The sequence below is a fragment of the Crinia signifera genome, chromosome 19, assembly GCF_055691185.1.
Source record: "Crinia signifera chromosome 19, ASM5569118v1, whole genome shotgun sequence".
Lineage (NCBI taxonomy): Eukaryota > Metazoa > Chordata > Amphibia > Anura > Myobatrachidae > Crinia > Crinia signifera.
Genome location: NC_139226.1, coordinates 116,549,714 through 116,566,167, shown reverse-complemented (window position 1 = coordinate 116,566,167; position 16,454 = coordinate 116,549,714). Strand labels below are relative to the sequence as shown.

Genomic DNA, 16,454 nt, shown 5'->3' with positions numbered 1-16,454 from the left:
ATTTGGATGCATTTCTGTTAAAAATCGCATGCGATTTTTCAAAAAAATGCTTAAAAACTGCAAAATTCGCATGCCACTACATTTGGCATGCGATGGGAGCCGTGAAAGTACACAAGTACCGAAACTTTAGCTAGATCTTTTGTCTTTCATCAACATCTTTCGTCTAGGACACTGGGTTCAAGGGAAATTGGTCAGCAATGTCTTTCAGTGTACACACTGAAAGATATTTTGACCAATATCATTCAGAAGGGCCAAAATTAACTAAATTGGTCATAACAATTGTACAATGTGTATGCACCTTTACCATTTTTTAGCATGTGATGGACTTTGGGCTGGACTTACTGTCTTATCTCTGCCTTTACAGTACTAGACACTCTAGGGTAGCACACACTGAAGAGACCACACGCCGATGTGCGTGATGTGAACCAGTCTCCACTGGCCAGGCGTTTCACCAGCGGCACAAAATGAGCTTCGAGATCGACAGGAGAATGTTCATGCGAGATCTTCCGTAAGGACTCCACTGCTCGGTCACGAACTACGGTCTCTTCCACAGTGGCCAAGCTTTCCAGGGGAGGCTGTAAACAGGAGGACGAGTGTTACGGTGCTGGCAGATACAATAAAGTCATTTAAATAAATAAAGGCTAGACAATTTCTTAGATACAAACATCCTGGCATATAACCAGTAATCAAAGGTTGAATGTGATGGATGCAAGACTTAACTCAGCCTAGACTACCACGTAACTATATGGAACTATGAAATGGTTTCTGAAAAAATGGCTTGTATTGTGGTCAAGATCACAGCGATCAAATCAAGCCTTAGATTGCATTAGTATAAAATCTCCCTCTTGCATATAAAATTGGTTCCGGTTGACAGATGTACAGTGTCCCAAAAGGTCGACATGAAAGTAGACATGACCCGGTCATCACGAGTTTTCATTTTTTTTCCAGTTTGTTCTTGTGTCACCATTCATGTCGGCGTAGAGAGAATATAATAGTGCGGCATAACGAGGCACCGAGCCCGAATCATGGCAAGCGCCACACTAATTGGGGGTCCATGTCGACAATGACACCAAAACTCAGGTCGACGTACTGCCCGTCTATCTAGTCACTGTATCCAATAATCCACACCCCGCCTCCAAAGCATGGAAAGAATAATGTGAACACAATAAATTGAGGGGGAGCGGAGGGGGGAATCAGCACGTATTATGGGGAACATGGGGAGAGAAAGTTCTGTCCGTTGTGAACTTTGAAATGCTTTTACAGTAGTCTCTGTTATCCGCTTGTTGTATCCAAATACAGGTGCGTAGGAGTTACATTAATTTATTAGATAATATTGAAAAGACACCCAATATGTCATGTATATTGTCAATGGTAAGATACAATATAGTAATTGAAATCTAACCAAATAAAATGGTCTCAGCTTTAAGATCATCTTTACCAGGAGTGAATAAGGGGGAAAAACGTGAAAAAAAAAGCCCAAGTGTCGGGAAGTTCCCAAAGCATGTGCAATTACACCAAAGGGGCTTCAGTTTTGGAGCAGTTAGCAGCCTTGGGGAAATATATATACTGGGAAACAGCGGATGAAGCGCACCTGACAATCAGCCTGCGATTGTGCCGAAATATGTTGTTTTGAACATTATGTATAATTTAAGCCTAATGTTGCTTCCCTTTAAATCAAATACTGCTGTGCTAAACAAAACGATCCCGCAGCAACTTTAGGAACCCCCCCGTGCCTTTACCCCTCCCTGCGGCCTTAGAACACTCACTGAAAGAACTATAATTACAGCCAATTCACTTACTTTTGATAAGTATTTTCAGTCTAAGAACACAACGTCAAAGGCTATGTTTGGAAAGCCAATTATCTACACTCCCCTAAATCAGGATTTGAGAACCAGGTGTCATGAGCAACAGGGGACCCTGCACTGATATAGCATCTTGTCACAAAGCACGAGATTAAATACCCAGAGCGCTTATACAGAGATGCAGGACAGAAGATGCATAGGTGCGGGTGTATTAACCGTGACCGATTAGGTGCCGCTTCCTTGTTGCGGATTATGGGAACTTTCATAGGATGTACATAGAGAGTTTGAGCACTGGCTTATTACTGTAATTCCTACGACACCATAAGCTTATTATGTGTATACTTACAAGACCACCTGCTGCTGCCTGTTTTGTTCAAGCAGCATCTGCTACCAACCTACAGAAATGAGTTTCAGCTGAGCTGGTGACGTTGATCAAAAAATATTTTCGAGCTGCCAAACTGAACACAAGCTCGGGCCAGGAGCCAGGAGTGTAGGGCCCCCCAGATGGCACCTAGTGTCTGAATAACCGCAAGACTCGCAAGCCGCTCGCTCTAGAAGGCGGAAAAGGCTCACAAGATATTTAAGACTTTGGCAGCTACACTTGCTGACGCACAGACTAGATTGGCAGGAAGTGGGGAACCAGATGCAAGCTTTGTACCTCTAGCCAACAGAGGACAAAAAGGGACAAGACAATAGTCTAACAACTTTCATGCCACTTAGCGGAATGGGGACCACACAGACGAGGAAGAACTCCCCATAGATCCACCACAGGAGAATGCATACAAGGAAAAAAACACACTTTATGCCACGAAAACTCCAAATAAGGTGAAACTCCAAATAAGGTGAAAAAGCAGGTTATACATTATGCGGCATCCTTTCTTCATCACTGATCTGCTAACTACAACCTGCAGGTTACTTACTGGTGATTTTAGAAGAAAGTTTCAGTACAGAAGGTCCCTAAAAAGCAAATCACTAAGGGGAGGAACCAGGAGACGGAATCCGGCAAGTCTGAGCTGAGGGACCTGTTGTGTTCTCTTGCTGCACTGTTGACCCAGCATGAAGTAAATGGACCAAGTCCACATACACAGTCCATGTATTGGGACTAGCAGTAATGAATATGCAAACATGCAGAAGTCCATCAAACACCTGAGCCAGATAAAGCCAGTTCCAGAATTCCACACTACCTACCATAACTATATGCACATGAACCCGACTAGCGGGAGTGCGTTTTACTGCAGATTCCCAGCCATACATTAACTATGCACATCTCCAGAACATGACTGAAGCAAACTTGTACGTAAGGATAAATTCCAGGACACTAAACTTTTCCCATGCATTACTGCACAATAGCTTAAACATACAATCAACATTGCCGCCCATCTCAACATAGGTTCAACATCCATTTCAAAGAGAAACCACATAACATCCACAATTCTTCTATCAGTGGAACCAAACGTATACTTACCAGCAGACAGTGGACAAATTCTGGCCCTCCAACCAGAGTGGTGAAGCTTCCGAGCTGTTCGGCCAGAGCCAAAAGCACCTCGTCTTCATCGTAGATGGTGTCTGCAATGGTGAGAATAATAAATGAAAAGCTGTATAAAAATTCCCATTGCATTCGTCAGCTATGTGATAGCTTCTTAATTGTTCAAGTATTCATCACAAATAAGACCCTTTGTGATTTTATACACAATCAACTTATTTATAAATAAAGGTGCCACAAATTGTATGCAGCAGCGTACATGGTAACATAGAAACAAGGGGTCAATTCAATTCAGCGCAATATGGAGAGCTGCTGGAAGGCGCTCCCAGAGATATTCAACTAGAATCCACTCTTCAACGCAGATTGCTTAGAGAAGGGGCTGAAATTGCCCCATGTGTATGCCCCTTCACAATTTGGGAACAGACACTGTGGGGGGGAAACACACCACTTACATCCCTAGGGGAGGGAAAGCAGCACAGAGTATATCAGGAGACCGCATGCCTGGAGCAATTTAAAAAAAAACTCGGTACACCTATGACTCACTATCTGGGAACAAACACAGTGGGAGTAACACACCCTTAGGGCTTAGACAGCAGCACAGAGTATATCAGGATACGCATGATATGTCAGTGACCACAGGGCTGCATGTGACACACACATGGAATCAACAGCAGCAGAACGTTGACAATGGTATTTTAAGATAAATTAACGCTAAAATTCATACTTAATTCAACCTTAACCTAAAAACAAGCCACAACATTCAGAATGTGGACACAATGACTACATACCCTTCCTCCACTGCTTGTCTATACTCTACCACAGAACGTTTTTTACAGCAGAGGCTCTCGAGCCTCATGTTGCTCTTTTCTTTACAAGATGCGGCTCCCACACCCAAGCACTGATGCTTGCCTCCTTTGACTGTAGCACAGTCAGGAGGTGGCAATTGGCAGGGCCACAGAAGCTGGCACACAGTGGAGTAGCTAAAAAAAAAAAAAACACCGTAGTCTCCATTAACAGCGGCTATCAGCTGTTCCAGCTGTACCCCTGCGCTGACACGCCGCTAAGTTCTCTGGTGAGACAGGAGGGCTGTGTTTGGCTTTCCTGCCTTGGCAACCTCTTGCATGTATGAAATTATAAAAAGTAGATGCCAGGGAGGATCCTTTTAGTAGACATCTTTATTTTAGCTCCTCTGGGGTGTGTTTACGCTGCTCTCTCCAGTGCTTTACCCTATTGGACCAGCTTCTTTCCAAAGCTTGTAAGTCATTTTAGTCACTAGTGGTGGGGACTGATTCAGCTGTAGGCTTAGCCTACAACTGAGTCCTGAGTAATACCTCATTTTGCATTTTGTAGTGCTTAAATGGGTTGCCAAGATTAAAATAAATAGATAAAAAAAGGAGTTATAAAATAAAATTAGATTAAGATAAAACACAAAAAAGTGCCGCTTGTAGCTAGTCGACAATCCATTTAAAAATGGGGCAAGGCAATATGGGAGCTAGGCCACGCCTATATTTTATTTGCATGGTACCGGCTGGCTTACTATAGCAATTGTTTTGGCTCATTTCCTACGACTGGCTGGACACCCCTGTTTTACAGCATTAGACTCTGCATTACCATAGAACTCCTATAGGTTATGAATAGCTAAATAAATGTTACAAGCTCCCGGCTATAAATCTTCAGTCAAACAGCTGTTTCACCAACATCCTGACCAATGACCGGGAGCACATTCCATGTTAAACGCAGTGTTTCTCACAAAGGCCGGCATCATAAGCTCCAAATATATATAACTACCTAAACATGAGACTTGCTACAGGTTGTTTTCCATGTTCTTCTCTACACTGTTTCACTATATGCTGGTCGCTATATTGATTTAAATGTAATACAATGGCTGGTCTTACCCAAGAACATGGTGAACCACCAACATGATCAAACATCTGGAAATCTCTCATCATAGTCCCAGCATAGATACACACAGAACTTTCAGTGAATGACCGGAAATGTGTAATATACAAATTTAAGACAAACTAAAAACACAACTCATACCATGCATAAGTACTAACGCCCAAATGAGTGATTGAGGTTAGTGGCATTTTATAAACCATGATAAGATCCCTTTCCTTGCAGAGAATATTACTCCAGCAGGCAGGGCGCCCCCTCCTCACGGTACCAGTTGCCCCATTAAACTGAGAATCCTCAAAATGAATACTTACAATTTAACTTAAAATCAATACGGACCCCTCTGTTTGTACTCACCATTGTCAGGATTCAGCGGAGAATTTTCTAGACAATTTTATAAAGCATTTCTGGATTGTCTGAATTAACAGCACTTAAATAGAGCATTGGCAGATACATATTACACAGAAACTGGCTTTCAAATAGCACTGCTGTGTCCAACCACCCCTGCCACGGAAACACTACTACAGGTTGAGTATCCCTTAACCAAATATCTGTTATCCAAATTATTCCAAAAATCATCGTTTCCGGAAAGTACTTTTTTTTGGGGTTGCCACAGGCGCTACTGGGGACAGGACAGGACACGCCACAGGCGCTACTGGGGACAGGACACGCCACAGGCGCTACTGGGGACAGGACACGCCACAGGCGCTACTGGGGACAGGACACGCCACAGGCGCTACTGGGGACAGGACACGCCACAGGCGCTACTGGGGACAGGACACGCCACAGGCGCTACTGGGGACAGGACACGCCACAGGCGCAACCGGGGACAGGACACGCCACAGGCGCAACCGGGGACAGGACACGCCACAGGCGCAACCGGGGACAGGACACGCCACAGGCGCAACCGGGGACAGGACACGCAACAGGCGCAACCGGGGACAGGACACGCAACAGGCGCTACTGGGGACAGGACACGCAACAGGCGCTACATATGTGCAAGAAAATAATTTCTTGCCATTAAATTCAGTGCCTGAGACAGTACAAAAACCTTGTTTCATGCACATATAGAATATATGTGTGTGTATTTCATGTGTTCGATGTGTTTATACAATATAAATACAAGATAGGTCACCGAAATATAAAAATATTCTGAAATACGGAATAATCCGTTATCCAAAATGCTTCTGGTCCCGAGCATTTTGGATCAGGGATACTGAACCTGTATTATAGGAAGGCAGGGCATTTGGGTTACTTACACTGTAAAACCCATTGTAAACACTACACAAAGATAAAGGCATATCGGATACCAGGCTCAGGAATATCCTCTCCCCCTGCACCATACTCCATCTATGCCATCATTGATGTGCACATAGCAGCTCCTGGTATAAAGTAACTAATAACAGCTTGTACTTGATACATAGGAGGTCATTTAAACGGAGTAATCAGACATCTGGGGGTAAATTTACTTACACTTCTTAAAATTAAAAGGAAGTGGTGTTACCCATAGCAACCAGATTCTGTCTATCATTTCCACACTGCATCCTAGAAAATGACCAATCTATTTGCGCACGTTGTCGGTAGTTGTAATTTAGGAGTCTTTGGGATACAGTTCTGAGCTAAGCTTCTTGCTCCCAAACCTCACAGATTCACATCTCCATAGTATCTGCCTATAAGCCTCACTGCCTGGTTGTCTCACTCATACAACACAAATCTGATTTGATCCGGCCAATGAGGACACAGAAGTGACTAGAAGTCGCTACTTCCCCTCTATATAGGAATAGCTAAAGAGTTCTTCAGCTGTGGAAAGCCAACTTTGGATGATACATTACACGTTGTGGGGTGGGGACAGTTCTATTGTAAAACGAATGGGTGTGGTATTGGAGCCCGACAGTCATTAGCCCAACGTTAGGATCCCGACTGCCTGGACTAAGACAGTGGGGGGGAGCTCAACGAAGCCCCATTGCGGGCTTGCTGCACTCACCACACTGCGGACACAGTGGCTCGCTAAGCTCATCAACTATTTTATTCTCCCTTTATGGAAGTCGTGGACCCAGAGTGTCGGGATTCCGACATCGGTGTAATGACTGTTCCCGACTGTTGGGCACCCATCCGGCACCCAAACTAATTGCGGCAGTGGCCCCCCTGCAAGGACTGCTAGTTCCATATTGATTAAGGTAGGTATTCTCTAACATGCTGCAGGTCTGCTGAACACTAAAGGCCCATACACACTGGGCAATTTTGAGCAGCTTTCAGCTCAAAGCCACCCAGTGTGTATGGCCCGGTGATTAGTGATACGCGCTCCTGCATCATCACTGGAAATCCGCTCGTCTGCTTGTATTACTAACAGTTGAGCAGCTTTGTGGACGGCTTTGCATAGCGCTGTGCTATGGAAAGCCATCTGTGTCCCCATCTGACGGCGCCGGGCAGGAGAAAAGCCGCTCAGTGTGTATGCACCGAGAAGCTTTCCCCCAGCAATGACAGGGATCATCACTGCCCATACACGCTGGGCACAATCGCCCAGTGTGTATGGACCTTTACTCACTCATGTGAGCCCATGTAGGGTGGCAGAATAGACTGGCAATCCAGCTTCCCATTGGATAGGTTATTACAATCAGCTGATGAGCCAACACAAAAACCTAATTTTCCCCAAACACTTGATGACCGTAGTACCAGGTTCGGAGCCTGCAGCCTACAACCACCTGCGGTGTTGTAGCAACCCATAAATGCACAAGAAACATCAAAATAAGAGAAAGGTCTATTAAGAATCTATCACGCAGAACGGATATGAAAATGATGCAGATCAAACAAAATATAGTGATGGTTCCAGCGCCCTGTAGTTATAACACCAGTGGCTGTTTATAACTATTTTGCTGCATTTTCTAGTCAGTGTTGCTGAGAATCAGCCCCACAGCATCATGTTCCAGCCACTGCGCATCATTATGGTCACTATAACCTCTATTCAGAACTTATGGCTGAAGGATTCCTCCAAAGATCAGGTTAATATATATACGGTGCACGTTCAGCAGATACCTACCAGTAAGGAATGGCAGCAGCTCTGTCCTGGTTCTCTCTACCCCCAAGGCTAGGGCAATGGTAGACAACTTCTTGATACTGTTGAGACGCAGCTGCAAGAGAAGCAAAAATAAAAAGTTACCCAAACTGCGAGAATAAAAAATACCAGCAAAGAAGCTATTTCTGGAGTACAGTAATGCCCCTTACATTTGGTTGGATTTGGTCTAATTTTCTATTCGGTTTTGCTTATACAGGTCGGTTCTCCCTTAGCCATGTATTCCACAAACCGGAATATTCCAAAAACCGTGGTTTTTCGGAATATTTTGGGACTTTTTTCCCCCAGTCCCTTTTTTTCATATTCGCCTCATCCACCGATGTCCACGGCAGCCTCCGGGATCCTTTTCAGCGGTATCTCCGGTTCCAGGGGCGCATTGCACGAATGCGCCGGTGACATCACCGGTGCGCACTCACGTAATGCATACTGGAGATGCCGCTGAAGCGGATCCTGAAGGCGGGCGTGGAACACAGTGGGCGGCAGGGAACCATCGGGGCACCACGAGGGGACCAGGTAAGTATGAAAAAAAAATAGATTCCAAAATCCCTTATCCAAAATGCCCATGGCTCCGAGCATTTCGTATAAGGGATACCTGTAAAGCAAAGTATAAGCAAAATCAAATTGAATAGAAATCAAACCGTTTCAGCTGCATTCGATGCAGATTTGCGGCATCGTAATCAAATAGAAAAATAGACTGTGCATTCAAGACACTACAGTCCAAAACTAATGGGTTTTGCTCGCTGTTCGATTCAATCTCAATCGAATTGAAAGCAAAAATTGCACTTTGTGAACACCCCTTAAAGAACACTATGACAAGGTGTCAGGTGACATGCAAGTCCACCATAAGACTTCAATGACTGGTTAGGTATTTTACAGAGATAGTGCTGTCCATCTCAAGTATGTACAGATGTGTCCACATACATCTTGGTTTTGCTGTGCCATGTACGGCACAATTTGGCACACCTTGGACTCTGCAAAAGTCACCTCTAATCTATTACTTTATACAAATTCTACTGCTGCAAACAATTTTCAGAATCCGCCCACTTGCTACATTTGGAAAAACAGCTAAGCCGTGTTTTACATGTTGCAACAAATTGAGAAAAAAAACCAAGATGCAGTGTTCACTCTAGGTTTCACAGCGGGCAGGGCGCTGGGGGGCGGACCGGGTCCGCCGACGACACAGCTGGGGGCGGTCCCGTACGCCTACGTCACAAGAGGGGCGTGCCCGGGCAGCCGCCGTCATCAAAGGGGGCGTGCCCGAGCCGCCGCCGTCATCAAAGGGGGCGTGCCCGGCCTCTCCGAAGTCACTATGCTGCTGGTGAAGCCGCCAGGCATCGGCGTCTAAGGCGGTGCTGGGCTTCCCCGTGAGGATGTTTTAGTGGGGCGCTGTGAGAGGGGCAGTGCGCATTTTGCCCTTTAAAATGGCCTAGCGGGAACACTAAGATGTATGTGGACACATCTGCATCTGCCAAATATACAAAATTGGCCTAAAATATGTTACCATGAGGCAGCATGGATGCACAGTGGTTAGAAATGCTACCTTACAGCACTAGGATCATGAGGCCAATACATCAGAGGGTTCTCAAACTCTGTCCTCAGGACACCAGTCAGTTCATGTTTTCCAGGTCGCCCGACAGGTGCACTCATTACTCACTGACACATTTTAAAATATCCACAGGCGGAGCTAATTATTTCACTTGTGATTCTTTGAAGAGACCTACAAAACATGCCCCGCGTGGGGTTCTGAGGACAGAGTTTTAGAACCTGTGCAATACACTAATGGGACCCTATATGTGTGTGGAGTGTGGGTTCTCTTTGAGTGTTTGCTTGGATTTCCTCCCATAATCCCCCCCCCCAAAAAACACTGGAAGCTTAATTGGAGTAACGAGTCCGTTTTCTTTTATCATTGCAGTGTGAATATTCTAATAAGGGCAGAGAATAAAAAGATCGCCTTTATGAGAACAGTTCACAGCCAAGTAGAACAGGATCTGCACAATGCCGGCAAAGGGCGTTTCGCCAACTGGCATCACTCTCCTGGTGTGTCCTGTTCTCCTTCACACTTCAGGGGATGTTTTATTAAATAATGTCACCGGTGCAGCTACGAATAGTATATATTAACAATATCCTACAGTATGCAGTGGAACATCCACCCACAGGCATAGGGTCCTATATATAGCAGAAGAATATGCAACACTCCAGTGACTGAATAAATGAAACAGAAGCCTGGACATGGCTTCTACGCCTACAAGGTTTCTGCTTTACACTGCAAAATTATTTTTATTTTATTATGTTTATGACAGGACGCTATGGAAAGCCATTCACCCCGTCATTCATCTGCTGCTAATACCAACAGACGAGCAGCGGAGGCCGTTAATGATGCGGGAGCGCACATTAGGATTAGCGCTCACTGCTCATCGCTGGGACGTACGCGCTGCGCGGCTTTTGAGCTATAAGCAGCTCAAACAGAAAAACTGAGCTGCTTTCAGCTAAAAAAGTCACCCAGTGTGTATGGGCCTTTTGGCAGGACGTGGTTTTTGCAAATTATGCTGGGTACACACCAGGACGATCCTGCTCGTGAGCGGGTCGTTACAGGAACGTTTGACCTGCTCACGAGCTAACGACTGGCACAGAATAAGCCCCTGATGTGATCGCGTTCCGATCGCAACACGCACCCACTACAATGGTCGTTTTTTTAGATCCTATCTGCAGCAGGTAGAATCTCAGAAAAGCCCTAACGACCCGCGGGGCCGCGCATCGGATCGGGAACGCATCAAAAGGGCAGCGAAATAGCCCAAAACATATCGTCCCGGTGTGTACCCCACATAAGAAGGTTTCCAAACTCTGTCATCAACCGTGTCCATTTTCCAGGTCTCCTCACAGATTCCCAAGTGAAAGAATTAGCTCCACCTGTAGAATGTGTCATTGAGTAATGAGTACATCTGTGCCTCTGCCAGGAGACCTGGAAGAAAAGTTGGGGGTACTTGAGGACCTAGTTTGGGAACCACTGAGGTAAATCTCAAGGCTGCCATACATCTACAGATCGATTGTCAGATGGGACCGGTTGGAACAAAAACCTGGTAATGGATGATAGTAAATGACAGTTGATCATTTGCTTTGAAATGCTGGAAAACTGCCAAAAACGGTCACTCATCCATTATCAGGTTTTTGTTACAACCAGCCAATCGATCTGTAGATGTATGGCCACCTTAATTCCTAAAATCTTTTCTGGTCAGAGTTTGGAACCTATAGCTCATACCGTAGTCCCTAATAATAATAATGGTGACTGCAGCATTATTATTTAGCAGGAAATATCTGCAATATCTCCTGCATTCGCCTATTATTACATAGTGTAGTAACATATTATGCAGAAACAATAACAACGATTAACTTAATAGGCCCCATGGTCTTAAATACACTTTATGATACAGGAATATGCATGCCACCATTTGCAGCAAACACATTATTACAGTGGAACAATTTCCACAAATAAAGCATTCCACACAAAAACATGGGTAGATGCAAATGTATAAACCGCGAGGGACTGGCTATGGAGAGCTCAGTGATACACTCACGGCACATGCGGCAGACATAGGCTGCTATTTATAAATAGAAAAGCTAATGTGAGACTTCCAATCTCAGTAGAATTTAAACAAAAAAAAAATATTGGTGCTGAAATATTCCTAAAATAGGGTACATACAGATGACCAGCGCTTCCGATGCCAGCAGTTAGAATACTGAAGCCGGCATCCCGACAGAGGTCAGGTTAGTATACCTATCCTTCCGCTCCCATGGGCTAATCCTAATTCCTTCCCACCGCAGACTGATCCCAACACTACACTAATGCCTAATGTAGGGTACACACCAGGACGACCCGCTCACGATGCACATCGTGAGCGGGTCGTCAGTGTCTCGTCCGACCCGCTCACGGTGACGCGGGGGGGGGGGGGGGGGGGCACGACCCGCTCACGATGTGCACCGTGAGCGGGTCCGATCCGATGGCGACCCGGCTGTATGGTCGTCATTGAGATCCTACCTGCAGCAGGTAGGATATCAATAACGACCGACCCGCGGGACCGCGCATCGGATCGGTATCGGTCCACAGCAGGTCAGAAAAGGGCCCAATCAGCACACAATCTACATCCAATTGATCGGAATTGGATCTAGATTGTGGGGATCGGGCCCTAGTCGTCCTGGTGTGTACCCAGCATTACTCTGATCCTGCACCCAGCCATCCCTGCAGCCTAACCCAAACACCAACCCCCGGAAGCTAACCCAAAACAGCCTCGCATTCATTTAAATATGTACAAAAGGGGGCAATTTACTCATCTTCATTGGATACAGAAAATAAAATATATAAGCCACCAGTGGGTATAAGCTCTTAGACAGGCCTGTTGGAGACACAATAGTAGAGTGTTCATTTATGTTAAGTAATACCGCATGCTCAACCCGGGTTATTGCCAGGTCGTTACATCACCAACCTGGGTCAAAGTGCGGTCTAAAAGGGCCACTCTGGGTCGAGCAACCCGGGAGTTCAAACAGCTATGACCCGTGTCAGGTGCAGTGTGAAACGGTAACTTGGGTCAAGCGACCAGGGCTCCATTCACAGTGTGGAGGAGGACGCGATGTTAGCTCCAAGTGCTGTCTCCTCCCCCGCCACTAAGTCCCACCTCAGTGTGATGTCACGAGTCGGACACAGAGCTTTCAGACCGCAAATGCCGGGTCACTCCTGGGATGGACCAGCGTCCTATTCCCGGGTACGACCAAGCATTTGCGGCATAAGTTACAATTTACCGTCCCAGAGAAGAACACAAAATAATAATTTGGATGGTAGAAATATGCGCTCTTATCAAGACAAGTGCAAATTAATAATAAAAGACAAAAATGCAATTCTGTGATCTGGCTGTGACCTCTCTCAGCCAATCAGTGACTGCCCATTTATTTGTATGGGCTTATTTTGTTTTGTTGCAGTGCTCTGCTCCCTGGCAGCGTCTTCTCCTGCCCGGCTCCCTGCGCCGCTGCCCCCTGCTTCTGCTGGCGGCAGCGGCTTCCTCCCCCGTGCTCCCTCTGCCCGGCTTCTGTTACCAGCACACAATGCTGTGGTCCCCTCGGCGAGTTCACCCGCCACTGCCTGCTGCATACCCGGGCCGGTAACCCGGTTCTCCACAACAGCCCCCACCCTGTCTCATGGCTCCCAGGTTTTACATAGATGGTGGGTGCTAGAATGAACACTACTATTGTATGATTGTAACTAACAGGAAGTATCAAAGATGCGTTCTGCGCTCATCTCTTTACGTCAGCACATTCTGGTGTGTTTATTTATGCTTACCAAGTATTACACAAATTAGGTACACTATATGAACAAAAGTATTTGGATGCCTGACCTTTTCACCAACAGGGACTAATGACATCGTGTTCAATTCCATACACTTCAATATGGAGTTGGGCCCCCTTATGCAGCTACATCAGCTTCTACTCTTCTTTGAAGACTCTCTACAAGATTTTGGACTGATGCTGTTGAATTTGTGCCCATTCATTCTGTAGAGCATTTATGAGGTCAGGCACTGATGTTGAATGAGAAGGCCTGGCTCGAGATCTTCATTACAGTTCATCTAAAAGGTGCTCGATGGGGTTGAGCTTAAGGGGACTTTTTTCTAAGCTTAAGCACAACTCACTGCATGTGTACGCCCACAAATGGCCAGCTCAGATCTTTAGTGCATGCAGGCAAAAGCCAATTATACCCCTTTCACGCTAGCCACTACCCGGCATTTATGAGTGCCGGGTGAAGCCTGACCCCAATTCACACCAAAAGCAAATTCCCGTGTTAAAGCTTTTCAACCTGGGAATTTACTCAAAAACCTGGGGTTTTCTTTGTTGTGAAAGGGTCAACACGGGTTGACCCTTTCACACTTGTTCTTGACTATGGTCAGAGTGCCGGGATTTAAAGACCCGTTTGACCGTTTCACACCAAGGAAAAACCCAGGATTTTCAGAAAATTCCCGGATTGAAAAGCTTTCATTTTAACCTGGGAAATTGCTTCTGGTGTAAAAGAGGTATAAGTGTTTGGGAAGTTCAAGGGAAATCTCCTACCCTAGATCACACAGCACATCTCAATGTGCGTATGCCCCTTTAGGGCTCTGTGCAGGCCAGTCAAGTTGTTGCACAACAAACATATCTTTATAGTCCTTGCTTTGTGCATTGGCAAAAAGGCATGTAGGAATAAAAAAATGGCTCCCCCAAAGTAGGAAGCGTAGCATTGTTCCAAATGCCTTCTTATGCTGAACCATTAAGATTGTGTTTCATTAAAGAGAAGGGGCCTAGAAGAAATCCTAAAGAACAGCCCCATACCAATATCCCTCCTTCACCAAACTTCAGTTGGTATAATGCAATCAGGTAGGTACTGTTCACCCAGCATCATCCAAACCTAGACCTGCCCATCTGACTGCTAAATAATGAAGGGTGTTTTGTCACTCCACCAAACACTATTCCGCTGCTCCACAGTCCAGTGTCTGTGTGCTTTACACCACACCATTCGACGCTTGGCATTGGAAGTGATGATGTGAGGTTTTGCTTGCAGCTGCTCAGCCATTCCATTAGGCTCCCGGCACACAGTTTTGTGCCTACATTAATGCCAGTGGAATTTCTGAACTCTTCATCTATGGAATCAGCATGGCACCAGTTGTCCCTAAACTCTTCCATTTTCTAATAAACAATTACATTTGAAATCACCGAGATCTTTAGAACCAATTTCGTATCATGAATGTTGGCAAATGGAGACTGCATGGTTAGGTGCTTGATTTTCAACACCTGTGGCATTGGGTTTGATTTAAACAGCTGAATTCAGTAGGTGTGGCCAAATACTTTTGTCCATATAGTGCAAGTACCAATGCCCAATAAGTTATGTTTTTACCCGAATATGGGCGATTATACCGATTCTTGGTGTGTTTTTACACAAATATTGGAATCTAGTGTGATTACAGAGCTTAAGAAAATTACCCGAGAACACGGACTGTGGGTAATTGCTTTGTGGGAGTGGGGACTTGCTGTGGCTTATCGAATATTGTTTCACCTGCCTCAGGCAATGCAAGCAAAATCCCAGGTAAGTGCTGGCTTTTAATGGCTGTGGTTTCATTTAACTGTTTTTGCACGTACAAAAAAAAAAAAAAAAAAATGTAAAGTTCTAATTGGATACCGTGTAAATAAAATGTCACTGAAACATGAGAAAATAAATATTGTGCGCACTCATGTTTTTTCCTTCCAATGGACATGGACTGAACTGATGCGATTGTTGCACTTAACATACTGATTCATCATTTGTAGCAACCTTAAATGTTTTATTCTTACTTATGCACTATGTTTATCATTAAATCTTCTTAAGCTGGGTACACATATATACAATCGTCGGGCCGTTCTTCCAATCTGGGGGCAAACGGCCGTTCGATTGTATAGGTGTGTACGCTGTCCCAATTGCTGCTGTGCGACCGATAAACGGTCAAAAACGCTTTTGGCCGTCCACGGTCGGTCGGTCGAAGGTTCTTTGCTGCTTAATATTTCATCCGACAGGACGGCTCCATATCGGAACAAAAGTGAAGTGTGTACGCACCTTCGATCGATATGCTTGACAGTTTGACAAAGCACGGTGGTATGCTGCATTATGAGAGACCCTGTAACCCTTTGCCTGCTGTTTTAACTAATGTCTGTTTAATGCCTCACTGCTCAACACTTTAGACGCATCACTTTAAGACATTAATCAATGTTGAAGTTTTAATAGTGTGTTATGGTGCCCTGAAAAGAGCTTCCAGCCCACTCTATTAAAACTTCAACATTGATTAATGTCTTAAAGTGATGCGTCTAAAGTGTTGAGCAGTGAGGCATTAAACAGACATTAGTTAAAACAGCAGGCAAAGGGTTACAGGGTCTCTCATATACTTCTTCTTGCGATTGTTTGGACGGGAGTACATCGGACGTCGCAAGTAAAATTGTACATATGTGTACGCGCAGAACGGTCGTATGTTTTGGACGGCCGAATGTGTATTCGGTCGATCGAACGGTCGCAAGAAAAAGGAAATTGTACATATGTGTACCCAGCTTAAGTGTTGTAATCACTATTAAGAACCATTTTGGAAACCACAAATTGTACATTGGTTTAATAAAAAAAACACACACTAACCAAGTGTAGGTGCATAAGAAATCAGTTATCAAGCCCAAA

At 45.1% G+C, this 16,454-nt stretch overlaps 1 protein-coding gene across 1 annotated transcript in view; it reads right to left on the bottom strand.

Moving 5' to 3' along the window:
- PPP2R1B (protein phosphatase 2 scaffold subunit Abeta) overlaps window positions 1–16,454 on the bottom strand; it is a 36,732-nt gene that overhangs the window by 16,977 nt on the left and 3,301 nt on the right. The window contains exons 2-4 of the mRNA XM_083163222.1: window positions 8,216–8,306; window positions 3,268–3,368; window positions 343–575 (exon numbers count right to left, since the gene is read on the bottom strand). Coding sequence (XP_083019348.1) covers window positions 343–575; window positions 3,268–3,368; window positions 8,216–8,306 — 425 coding nt within the window. The remainder of the gene's footprint in view (window positions 1–342; window positions 576–3,267; window positions 3,369–8,215; window positions 8,307–16,454) is intronic.